The following is a 13,628-nucleotide window of genomic DNA, read 5'->3' on the forward strand; positions in this document are numbered from 1 at the left end:
TGATGTGTGGTGAGCGTTCTGGCACGAAATACATTACCCAGGTGAGTGCCACACATTGCTAGTGGATGAGGTGAGTTTCCCCCTTTATTATGTAAAGCGCTGTGAGTACCAAAGTTGTTTGAAAGGCGCTATACAAATCCAATCCATTATTATAAACTTTAGATAATTTGCTCCCTGGGTATTCCCTGTCCCAGTGGTTGTTTGGAGTCAGCAGCACTTTTAAATAGGGCTTAATGTCAATTATAATATCTGTTATAGTAAAGGAATTAAATTCCTTAAGAGAAAAATAAAACGAGTTGCTTGTTCACTGGCTATTCTGATCATCTTCAATGTAAACAAACAGCAGTGTCTTGCTGACTTACTATTGGTTCACATTTTTGGCATTTGAACATGTGAAAAATATATTTCATTTTATCGCATAGAATGGGTGAGTTCCTGCCCGACTAGATGCGCAGGCGTTGTATTGCATCAGTCAATGGTTGCGCCGACTGTGCAGTCAGGCATCATTTTGCGATATCCTATGATGCGGTTAACTGATATATTAAATACCTATCCAGGGCTTTGTAAGAGCTGGCTTTGGTCTGCAATGTCGTCGGGCAGAAACTCAACCATTGTGTGTTTGGGTTATGATGAAGTATGACGCAATACAAAGCTAAGTAGCATGTCAAACACCTTTTTCTCAAGATGCCATTTATTAGCATATGAATGGTGAGGTGCAGGATCCTTCATAACATTGAATGTTTGTTTTCTCCTTAGCAAACAACGTACATTGCCCAGGTCTTACGGGACCCAATCACGGATGACGCTTGCACAGGTAGTGGGGAGGAAGATCGGGGGTCCTCACAGGATGAGGAGATGATCAACACTGGAAATAGTCTCAATGAAGCCGATTTCCAGTCTGGTGAAGACAGCCTCATAGCCAACGAGGTCCACCAGTAACACTACCAGCTGAGAAGGGGAAAGCGAGAAAGATGGTGAGAGAGGGATTTTGGAGAGGATGAATGCCAGACACAAACAAACCACCAACTTCACTTTGTATTCTAAAACAATCCGCAGTCATTCCTCCCCCATGCTCACCCACTCTGTCACTTTTTTTTGGTTGTGCCTCTGCACATTGGCATTACCAGAAAATGCCACACACACATGGTGTAATTGTCTAATTTGGAGCTTGTCTGTACGGATTCTTCAAAGTCCCCTCTCAGTGTAATTTGATCACCCATCTGCGCGATATGAATCTGGGCGTTGACGCCCCTTGTTTTATTTATTTATCTACTGGAGTCCTACACTTTTATGGAGATTCTATGGAGCACAAGTCCAACACTGGTTTTCATCAAACCCAAAAAGATGTAGTCCCAGGTGAAAAAAAACATACAATAGCCTAGACTTTGTACTAATCCCAAAATATACCAACCCATTTTTGTCTCTCTTATTGGTAAGAGGGGAGTCAAAATCGTGCCTGGTTTTGAGTTTCTTTTCATCCATGTTTCCTTACTTGTGTGTCTAACTACTAAATCCCCATCAGGGTGGCTCAGGACTGGTGGAGAGGTCAGGAAAGTTAGGCTACAAGGTCTCCAATGAAATCCTGCTCCAAGCACAGGGGTTCATTCATTTTTATGGGTCTACAGACTCGTACCCAAACTAAACTTGGTTCATTCTTGTCAACGTGCAAAGCACCCAGCATTAGGTCTTCTTTCTCATAGTTTATGAACAAAATGACTTGCTTGTCCCTTATTTCATTGATGTCTTCTATTTGTCATAAGATATTCATATGTCATACGATACTCTGCCACTGAAAATCCTAGTCAGTGGTTGGAGACACCATCTTAACATGACGTATAAAGAGATGATGCAGTCGCTCGAGTTTGTATTTTTTTCTCTTTTTTTTTCTGTTTACTTCATGTGTCTCACGTGACTGAATGGGCAGTGCTGGAGGATATCAGGGCCATGACATCGGCCCTCTATCGTGTCATAAGACATTCCAAAGACGGCTTTGAGCATAGCATGCCAAACAGCCAACCTGCCAGGCTCCGCTCAGTTGGATTGTGGTATTTCTGGTGTGATTTGTTGTCATGACATTTGTCTACAGTGATGCCTTGTCAAGTCACCTGGTCTCTCTGCTCCCCTCCATCCTGTCCTTCTCAGTTTCCAAAGGGTCAGTCATGGATAGCTTGGTGACTCTTGCAGCCACTGACATTGTGCAGTTTTTTTTATTTGTATTTTTGTTTTTTTATTTTACCTCTACTACCTTAAACATATGAACATCCACACCAGAAATAGGAACAAATGTTCTTGTCAGCGCATAGTTCAGTTGTCAACTTCTACTGTGAGTTCTGTTCACCTTGATTTTGAACATTTGCACAATCTTTCAATAGTTTAGCTTGAGTTGTAGATCCACGGAAAAGCAGTGCTTTTGCACTTGATGATCTACCTTTTAAGCCTGTGAGACGGTCTCTATATGGGTCCTGTCTGTGTTTAAGTGTGCACTAGCAGTAGATCAAAACATGAGAACGCCAAACAAAGTTGCTAAGGATTTAAACATTAACAGACCCCCTCCACCCCCCCATATTCTTTATTATTCCTGATTTCTTGCCATGTTTATATTTACTTACAGTTGAAATTCGGAGAGTGGTCAACTCCAGATTTAATCTATAAGTAGGAAGAAAAAAAATTACAATGACTTTCATGCGCGTGAGCATTAAAGTGTTTGTTTATTTTTTGTAGTCAAGCCTTGTCTTTGTTCCCACAGGGAACACAAAACAACAACAAAAAGGTTTAAATTGTGAGTTCCCACTTTGTGTTTGTTGACTATGGTCATCTGCTGCCTGTTCTTTTGAGTCAAGAAGTGTTCAAAGAGAAACTAGATTGGGGGCACTGGGAGACATGAAGAAACTGGTCTTGCCTCAAGTTGTACACTCTACCCTTAAAATCCTACAATCAGAAGTACGCTGAGGCGAGCTAATGCATCTCTGGAGGAGCCAAGTCCCAATGAATTAGCTGTTTTTCTATGCTTCCTCTCAGAGGGAATAGTAATGAAGTATAGATGAACAAAATGTAGCCTTAGTAAAGTATTTTGCTCCTCAGGAGTCACATCAGTTTGGGTGCAGTGTGTTTTCATGCACTTAGATGCAAAGTATCATTAAGTTGTCTCTGATTGAAGTGCAATCAGTCAGATGCCTGGTTGAGAACAACATGACATCATGGGCTGGCCCTTTTGGCTTAGATGTCGGCCATCTTTGTTTTGCACTTTCTGGAACAGAACTGTGGTATTAAGGCCAGAGTCTATTTTGGCCCTCAGCCTCTTTTCTCAGCCTGCATAGCAACTACCCCATTTGGTGTTCAGTTTTACTCTGGGAAATTGTGATGACATTTCAAAGCCAGTGTGCACTTTCTTTTCTAAATGAACATCAAGCACAAAACACATGAAAATACAATCAAATACTTCCATGAAAGGCATTAGGTAGAAATAAATGAATGCACAACTATGTATATAATTTCATATATGTCTTAAATTACCACAATTTCATGAATTTGATTTATATAATCCAAAACAGAAAAAAAGTGGATAACAGAACAAAAGCGGAAATAAATGTCACTTTCCAAGAGTAATAAATCACTGGGTAAGTATAATCAATATACAGTAGTGATGGCTCATTCGCCCTAGTAGCTCCCTAATACTGTTAAGTGGAGCATTCTAAGTATTGCTTTATAAACCTAGCCAGTCCTTTCAGATATGCGAACACCATAGGGATAGGGCCAAATGGAAGAGACTAGGGACCAAAAATTGACCAAGTGTGGCTGCACTTGACTAGTCCAACCGATGAGGTGCAGTGATCGTGAAGGTCTGCTAGAGGTCACTGTAATAGCTGTGTTTTTGTATTACTATAATTTAGTCATTTCGTTTTTTGTATTTCATCTCTGTGCAAAATGATTTGTAAGAAAAAAAGGACGTTTTACCAATTTGCATCAGGAACATACAACTGCGACAATCAGCAAAGAAATAGAACGAGAGCAGTGACTTAATGAAATGTTTAAGTCTCAGGTGTACTTTAAAAAAAAAAATCTTTACATCTCTTTGTTTTTTTTACATTGTATTAGTTGTTTTCAACTTTGAGCGTTTCGATCTGTTGACGAAGCTAATCTATGAAAGCTGTGGCGATTTGGTAACATTCCATCAGAGGAAAAATGAAAACATGTACCATGGTTGTCTTGTTATTAGCAGCACATGTTCCTCCGTAGACACACTGAAATGACCATTGTATGGTGGTTTGTCCCTGTTTGAAAACCATAGCTACATGCTGGATATATTGTCGCTTTTCTGTGTCTACTCTGGTCTGTAACTTCTGTTTCCCTTTGAGTGAGTGTGCACTAACACTCTGTTTATGATTTTATGCACTCTTAACACAAGACTAACAACTATCCAGTGAAAGTACATTTTCCTGACACAATAAGACATATATTTTAAGAGAATTGCTTGCTAATAGACAGTCTATTTCTCAATGGAAATTAAGTTATTTTACAGTGACACTATTCTATAGTGACAAAAAAGGCTTTGAGATTCAGGTAAATCGTAAAAGGAACTGTGTTCAGTGACACAGCCTATTCCAGATGTGATACCGATGTATGTATTATATTGATAGCTGTGACAATGCTGTTACATTTATTGGTGATTTTTTTTTTTTAATTTATCATGATCTGAGTTTTTATTTAATTTTATATTTGTTGCTTAGGATTTAAGTTGTGAAAATAAGAATGTGATCTACAAAATAAACATGTCAAATGCTCAGATAGAAGGATTGGGAATGGTTTGCTAAAAGTTAGTTTAGATTTCAATATATATATATATATATATATTTTTGTAAATAGCCATCAAAATGCACTAAGTTATGGTTGTGTTATAAAGTACATCTACAGTTTCTATAAAGCATGAATATGGGTAGGGCTACATAAATACAGCAAATGGTCACACGTTTGTTTGTTTTTCAGTCTCTGCTAACATTCATGCTGGTTCCCTTCACTAAGACAACTAAGGAAAGTTTCATTTGATGCGGTAGATTTGTCAGGTTGTGTATACTATTTATTTAGACTTTTGTCCAAAGGTCTGTGTGGTGAGGCATTTGTCATTATCTGTTCCTTGAGCAATAAAATCGTCATTTATCCTTCACGTTGAGGAGCGATCCCTGTGGTAAGCAGAGATTTCATCTCGTTTGACATAATGCTATTCCAGTTACAGTGGTTTTGTAGGAGATTGGTTTTCCAAACCCCTTACATATGTTTTTGTGATAGAACAGTAGGGGAGAGCGTGAGAGAGATGGAAGGGCACCGAAGGTAAAGTGGCCGAGACGTTTGTTTGGTCAGGAGCGGTACCGCTACACCAGACTCTGGCACTAATTTACAATCCGATCACACTTTGTAGACACTTTTAAAGGTCCAATGGAAACAGGATGCCCTCAAGGGCATCCTGTTTCCATTGACCATCCTTGAGATGTTTCTACAACTTGATTGGAGTCCACCTGTGGTAAATTCGATTGATTGGACATGATTTGGAACGGCACACACCTGACTATATAAGGTTTCAGTCTCATAGCAAAGGGTCTGAATACGTATGCAAATAAAGTATCTATTAAAAAAATGTATACATTTGCAAAAGTCTAAAAACCTTGTTTTTGCTTTGTCTTTATGGGGTATTGTGTGTAGAGTGATGAGGGGAAAAACTTGATTTAATACATTTTAGAAAAAGGCTGTAACGTAAGAAAATGTGAAAAATGTCAAGGGATCTGAATATTTTCAGAATGCACTGTACTTTAACCTGGACCTCGGTCTCAAAATGTGCATCTGCCAATTAAAATGTTTGAAGTAGTTGCACATGATCAAGCACAATATGTTAGCTGTTCTCATCAGATAACTTGGCAGACAGTGGTGTGCATTCATGGATGCCAAGGGAAGCCAGGCTTCCCCAAAAAATATATAAAGAAAAATCCTTATAAAATAATGTCTCTTTCATATTGCTGGATGGTATTGGCGTTTCCCTACAATTAGGTGACTCAGCATGTTTTCTCTACATGCACACAGAAATCAGCACCATGGACAGCAACGTTATATTAATTTTATTTTGATTGGAATAAATCATTTTTGGAATCTTTTAGTTGTCACTATTTGACTAAGCATAAGTGATTTGATGTTTAAATGGTGCTGGAATAGTGGAGGCAGCTCCGGTTTTCTATGGAATTGCGGTAACTCTACGTGGTTCTAAATCAATAGCTGTTTAGTGGTCTGAAAATGTTGGAAACATTAACTTGCTTGACCATGTAACTGTTTATTACATGCAACATGCTTTGTGGACATCACTAGACAGAGGTTGCTCTCCGGGTTTTGTGATGAAACAAAGGTGTGGCTGAATTTATTCGGCCTTTAGGCCTACATATCACGGGTGCAAGTTATATGAACTAACAGGTTATAGAGAACCCAATTATCACAACACACAGGTTGTAATGTGGCTTTTTTTAATGGCTTCCCCTGTGATTTTTACCCATCCACCACTACTGCAGACAGTCCTGAGCTAACCTACACACAGCTGGCCGTGATTATATCCGGTTCAAATCCGTATCAGCAAATTAAAATCGTTGACTTTGTTGGACGTGATCCGACACTTGTTTATGAATGCCAACGGGAACGTTCTGATAACCAAAGCAACTACGTTACATTTGTTGGTTATTTCTTAAACGTCTAAGCCATTTTACCACATATTTGATCAAATATTTAATTTGGCCTTTACTACTATAGCCTGTAGAAAAGCATTGAAAAACACATAAAAATACATCATAAGGAATACAGTTTTAAGGTGTCCTATATCTAGGAGATTACAAGAAAGCCCAGGAAATATATACAGTACCAGCCAAAAGTTTGGACACCTACTCATTCAAGGTTTTTTCTTTATTTTTACCATTTTCAGAATGCTGAGGTAGCCATGCTGGTTAAGTGTGCCTTGAATTCTAAATAAATCACTGACAGTGTCACCAGCAAAGCACCACCACACCTTTTTTTTATTTTTTTTATTTCACCTTTATTTAACCAGGTAGGCTAGTTGAGAACAAGTTCTCATTTGCAACTGCGACCTGGCCAAGATAAAGCATAGCAAAATCGACACATACAACAGAGTTACATATGGAATAAACAAAACATAGTCAGTAATACAGTAGAACAAAAGAAAACAAAAAGTCTATATACAGTTAGTGCAAATTAGGTAAGATAAGGGAGGTAAGGCCAAAAATAGGCCATGGTGGCAAAGTAATTACAATATAGCAATTAAACACTGGAATGGTATGATGTGCAGAAGATGAATGTGCAAGTAGAGATACTGGGGTGCAAAGGAGCAAGATAAATAAATACAGTATGGGGATGAGGTAGGTAGATAGATGGGCTGTTTACAGATGGGCTATGTACAGGTGCAGTGATCTGTGAGCTGCTCTGACAGCTGGTGCTTAAAGATAGTGAGGGAGGAATGAGTCTCCAGATCCAGTGATTCTTGCAGTTCGTTCCAGTTATTGGCAGCAAAGAACTGGCAGCAAAGAACTGGAAGGAAAGGCGACCAAAGTAGGAATTGGCTTTGGGGGATGACCAGTGAGATATACCTTCAGGAGCATGTGCTACGAGTGGGTGCTGCTATGGTGACCAGTGAGCTGAGATAAGGCGGGGCTTTACCTAGCAGAGACTTGTAGATCACCTGTAGCCAGTGGGTTTGGCGACGAGTATGAAGCGAAGGCCAACCAACGAGAGCGCACAGGTCGCAGTGGTGGGTAGTGTATGGGGCTTTGGTGACAGAATTGATTGCACTGTGATAGACTACATCCAATTTGTTGAGTAGAGTGTTAGAGGCTATTTTATAGACCTCCATAGTTCAGTGGTAACTACAAATGCGAAGATCATCCGTTCACCTACTCTGCATTTCAAAAAGACACCGTGGTTGGAACAACAAATCTCACATTTCCACCTGTCTAATGTCCATTGCTTGTGTTTCTTGGCCCAAGCAAGTCTTCTTCTCATTGGTGTCCTTTAGTAGTGGTTTCTTTGCAGCAATTTGACCATGAAGGCCTGTTTCACAAAGTCTCATCTGAATAGTTGATGTTGAGATGTCTGTTTCTTGAACTCTTTGGCTGGTAACTCTAATTAACGTATCCTCTGCAGCAGAGGTAACTCTGGGTCTTCCTTTCCTGTGGGGATCCTCATGAGAGACAGTTTCATGATGATTTTTGCGACTAAACTTGAAGATACTTTCAGAGTTCTTGACATTTTCCATATTGACTGACCTTCATGTCTTAAAGTAATGATGGACTGTCATTTCAATTTGCTTTTTTGAGCTGTTCTTGACATAATATGGACTGGTCTTTTTCCAGAAAGCTCTTTCTTATGTATACCACCCCTACCTTGTCACAACAACTGATTGGCTCAAATGCATTAATAAATCAATCAATTCCACAAATTAACTTTTAACAAGGCACACATGTTAATTGACATGCATTCTTGGTGGCTACCTCATGATGCTGGTTGAGAGAATGCCAAGAGTGTGCAAAGCTGTTGTCAAGGCAAAGAGTGGCTACTTTGAGGAATCTCAAATATGAAATATATTTTGATTTGTTTAACATTTTTTGGTTACTAAATAATTCCATGTGTTATTTCATAGTTTGATGTCTTCACTATTGTTCTACAATGTAGAAATGAGTGAAAATAAAGAAACACCGTTTTGACTTGTACTGTGTATATATATATATTTTTACACATATTTAATCTCTTATTTTTGGGGGCAAAAACTACCTCCATACTTCCATAAGTTTGTATGGGTTATGAGTCCCGTGACACCTGTGGGAGTCATTGACCAAAACGGAGAACACCATTGTGAGTCTCATCTTTCCTTATAGTGGAATGCTACAGAATATTTTGTGAGAAGAGACATTTTCAGGATGTCTCCTGGTCTGATAAACAGCGCTGTTGCTCTGCAACTTTCCACCACAGGTGCAGAAGGACGACATAGGCGGATGCTGTGTATTGAGACTCAGCCCATGCAACAAAAAAAACCATATCTTAACTGACGGATTTTGATGGGTATTTTTTTCTTATGTTACTTAGATTGACACACTGGTGCGTCAATAGGATCTAAGGGGATTTATATTGCACAGTGTAGAGCGCCTACCTTGTATTTGTTCCAGATTGTGGCAAGTGTTCAAATCCCACCATTTTTTTCTTTGAAATGTAGAATTACATTTGTGTTTGTATGTTGAGAATTGAAGTGCAGCCAACAGCTTGAAAATCCTTCAGCCTTGCAGACAAACACACTGCTAAATCCATAGATTAGGGCCAAATGTATTTATTTCAAGTGACTGATTTCTTTCTATGAACTGTAACTCAGTCAAATCTTTGAAAATGTTGCATGTTGCGTTTATTTTTGTTCAGTGTAGTTATAGTCTGCTAAGCTGTTATGCACAGGCCTACTGTACCTTCAGTTTGATGCAGGCATTTGAAGACATCCTTGTTTTGGCTTGAAAGCCTGTATTGTGTGGCTTTAATATTTAATTTCTTAAAGCTGTAAAGATGTTTATGCATTTCAGCCTATCCAAAGATTATTTTGTTTAGCTGAGACACTTTGTGTAAATGATCAGGCTACTCGTTTTACTTCTTGAAAACATTTAAATAAATGCAAATAACTTGTGGGGCTATCTTAACATTTTTTTTTTAACTAACACATCCACCCCACCCTACTATCCCCAACCTCAGACAACCCATAATATACCATTAAAATGAACACCACACTAGAATACAAATGATACACAGAAAAGTCATTTGCCAATACAACACCAAGAAAGCATTTATCACACACCTACATCATCTCCAGCAGTTCAGAGATTTCTGAGGCAGCTACTTCCCACATTTCCAAAGTGTTAAGTCTGGCTTTATTCATACGGGCAGTGAATAACTCCTACATAACTACACCCTGACAGTATGCCAGCCAATCCCTCATATGAAGGTCGCGCGGTGGCACCCATCGAGGACAACATGTTTTGGGCAGCAGTCAACCCAACCAGCCAAACCTTTTGCTGTTTCCCATTCAGCTACATACCTGTATCATCGTTAAGCAAAAGCGGAATTGGTTCAAGGGGTACAGTTTTCTCCGGACAATCCCGTATATGTTTGTATGTGTGGGTTATCTGATGAGTGAAATATATTCTCCCAGACATTCTCCCAGTCAATAGCCTCATCATTGCCAGCCAAATTCTTTACCCGTGCTTTGACCATTGAAACGTGTTTCTGCTTTAGAATTGAAGATGAGAGTAAATAGCAGACATAAAACCTCTGGACGGGAATGTAAAAATCAACTCTGTCATCGGGTGCCTTCCCAAACTTGTACCCCATGGGATCCCATAGGCTTGACGTCACTGACTGCATTCTAAGAAATAGAAAGAATGACAACCCTGGCAAAACAAAGACTGAGTTCCTGAAAACGAAGGACACTTTTTAAAAAATTGAAGTGATAGAACAGTGTTGGGAAGACAGGGGAGGGTCAAAAGGTCAGTGGACCGGATATGAACCCATGCCAACTCTGGCATGTGTGTTCTGGGATCAGCAGCTGTAACTGCTGGACCACACAGGCACCGAGGCCACCAACAATTTATTCTGCTTATTGCTTGACTTGAACCAAAATAAAACAATTGCTTTTAAAAAATGATTTTCCCTACGGAAAAATACACCTAACCCCCTACAAAAATGTCAATTTATTATAATGCACATAAGAATTCACACGGGACTCTCTGTGGCTTGCACATAAACCTACATAGTGGACTTGCAGTCTAATGTACAATGTGGGTATGGTACTCTATTGTATACAAACTCTGCTTCCAGCTGCCCCCTGGCGGCATTTCTAAATATTTCTTCAGTTATTAAAATCCTCCTGCTGCAGGATACTGTTCCTCCAATGACAACACAGGCCGAATTAAGATTCAAAATGTCCAAATTGTCAGAAATGTGATGCCCAATTCTATATCAAATCCTAGGCAATGGTGCATTAGAAAAAGCGGTGGAGGTTGCATTTCACACACCAACAACTCTTTCAAATCTTCAAAAGTGTCAGGTCCAGTGAACATAGTTTGATTTAGGATTGTAGTTAGGATGTGCAGATACCACATCATGGACACATCCATCCTACTAGTGTTCACTGCTGTCTTGAGCAATGTTGCCAAGTGTTCAGCATACAACTCAGTGTGCAAAACTATGTTAATAAAAACTAAAACTACTTGGCAAATTCGCCACTGGCGCCCTGTGCTCTTCACAGATGAAAGCAGGTTCACACTGAGCACATGGGACAGACGTGACAGAGTCTGGAGAGGCCGTGGAGAACGTTCTGCTGCCTGCAACATCCTCCAGCATGACCGGTTTGGCGGTGGGTCAGTCATGGTGTGGGGTGGCATTTCTTTGGGGGACCGCACAGCCCTCCATGTGCTCGCCAGAGGTAGCCTGACTGCCATTAGGTACCGAGATGAGATCCTCAGACCCCTTATGAGACCATATGCTGGTGCAGTTGGCCCTGGGTTCCTCCTAATGCAAGACAATGCTAGACCTCATGTGGCTGGAGTGTGTCAGCAGTTCCTGCAAGAGGAAGGCATTGATGCTATGGACTGGCCCGTCCGTTCCCCAGACCTGAATCCAATTGAGCACATCTGGGACATCATGTCTCGCTCCATCCACCAACAGACTGTTGCACCACAGACTGTCCAGGAGTTGGCGGATGCTTTAGTCGAGGTCTGGGGTCTGGGAGGAGATTCCTCAGGAGACCATCCGCCACCTCATCAGGAGCATGCCCAGGCGTTGTAGGGAGGTCATACAGGCACGTGGAGACCACACACACTACTGAGCCTCATTTGGACTTGTTTTAAGGACATTACATCAAAGTTGGATCAGCCTGTAGTGTGGTTTTCCACTTTAATTTTGAGTGTGACTCCAAATCCAGACCTTCATGGGTTGATATATTTGATTTCCATTGATCCTTTTTGTGTGATTTTGTTGTCAGCACATTCAACTATGTAAAGAAAAAAGTATTTAATAAGAATATTTCATTCATTCAGATCTAGGATGTGTTATTTTAGTGTTCCCTTTATTTTTTTGAGCAGTGTATTTTTGTTTCATCAGACAAGAGGACATTTCTCCAAAAAGTACGATCTTTGTCCCCATCTGCAGTTGCAAACCGTAGTTTGGCTTTTTTTATGGCGGTTTTGGAGCAGTGGCTTCTTCCTTGCTGAGTGGCCTTTCAGGTTATGTCGATATAGGACTCGTTTTTACTGTGGATGTAGATACTTTTGTACCTGTTTCCTCCATCATCTTCACAAGGTCCTTTGCTGTTGTTCTGGGATTGATTTGCACTTTTCGCACCAAAGTACGTTCATCTCTAGGAGACAGAACGCGTCTTCTTCCTGAGGGGTATGACGGCTGTGTGGTCCATTGGTGTTTATACTTGCATGCTATTGTTTGTACAGATGAACGTGGTACCTTCAGGCTTTTAGAAATTGCTCCCAAGAATGAACCAGACTTGTGGAGGTCTACAATTGTTTGATTGATTTCTTTTGATTTTTGCATGATGTCAAGCAAAGAGACACTGAGTTTGCAGGTAGGCCTCGAATTACATCCACAGATACACCTCCAATTGACTCAAATGATGTCAATTAGCCTATCAAAAGCTTCTAAAGCCATGACATCATTTTCTGGAATTTTCCCAGCTGTTTAAAGGCACAGTCAACTTAGTGTATGTAAACTTCTGACCCACTGGAATTGTAATACAGTGAATTATAAGTGAAATAATCTGTCTGTAAACAATTGTTGGAAAACTTACTTGTGTCATGCACAAAGTAGATGTCCTAACCGACTTGCGAAAACTATAACAAGAAATTAACAATTTAATTAATCTGTTAACAAGAAATGTGTGGAGTGGTTGAAAAACGAGTTTTAATGACTCCAACGTAAGTGTATGTAAACTTCCGACTTCAACTGTAGATAATCTTTGCTACCGCCGATTTTGTTTGGAACGATAGAGCTATGGACAACTGCCAAAGTGTTCTTTCTACAGATCTCAAAAACGTTGCAGCCCTGAATTTAGCTGGTGCTATCGACAAAGCGAAGTGGGCAAAAGCTTAAGTGAAGTGACAACTTTCTGGAGGAAAATGCCATTCTGATTTAAAGAGATGAGAGTGGCTGAGGCTTAAGAGAGTGTGAATGATGCTGAATGGGTACAAACAAAGACAGCTCCGTAGCAGGTGTGAAAATCTGATACAAAAAACGTTCAAGGGCATTTTCTCTTATGTAGGTTTCCCTCGTTTCCTCCATCTACAGTGTATATGATATACAATTTCGGAGCTCTGATTCTGTACTTATAAAGAAGAAGAAAAATAATACCTCATTGCAATGTTTTACTTCATCTCACATGAAGGTGTTGGGTCACATATAAACTGTTCTCCAAACCAAGGCTTCTAAGGGCATTATCAGACCTGTAATAAGACAATTATAATAAGACAACACATCTGTTAATATGCAAAGTTTGAATACGAATCAGTTCACATTGACCGATTTCTTTCACTCTATTTACAAGTGCTTTG

At 39.9% G+C, this 13,628-nt stretch overlaps 1 protein-coding gene across 5 annotated transcripts in view; it reads left to right on the forward strand.

Annotated features, from left to right (window-relative positions):
- LOC118365039 (CSC1-like protein 2) overlaps positions 1 to 2,265 on the forward strand; it is a 76,671-nt gene extending 74,406 nt beyond the window's left edge. For all 5 annotated transcript variants that reach the window (XM_052490190.1, XM_035746937.1, XM_052490193.1 and 2 more), the window contains one exon: positions 757 to 2,265. In XM_052490190.1, coding sequence (XP_052346150.1) covers positions 757 to 939 — 183 coding nt within the window. In that variant the 3' untranslated portion in view covers positions 940 to 2,265. The remainder of the gene's footprint in view (positions 1 to 756) is intronic.
- Positions 2,266 to 13,628: the final 11,363 nt, after the last annotated feature.

Source organism: Oncorhynchus keta, chromosome 32 (genome assembly GCF_023373465.1).
Source record: "Oncorhynchus keta strain PuntledgeMale-10-30-2019 chromosome 32, Oket_V2, whole genome shotgun sequence".
Classification (NCBI taxonomy): Eukaryota; Metazoa; Chordata; class Actinopteri; order Salmoniformes; family Salmonidae; genus Oncorhynchus; species Oncorhynchus keta.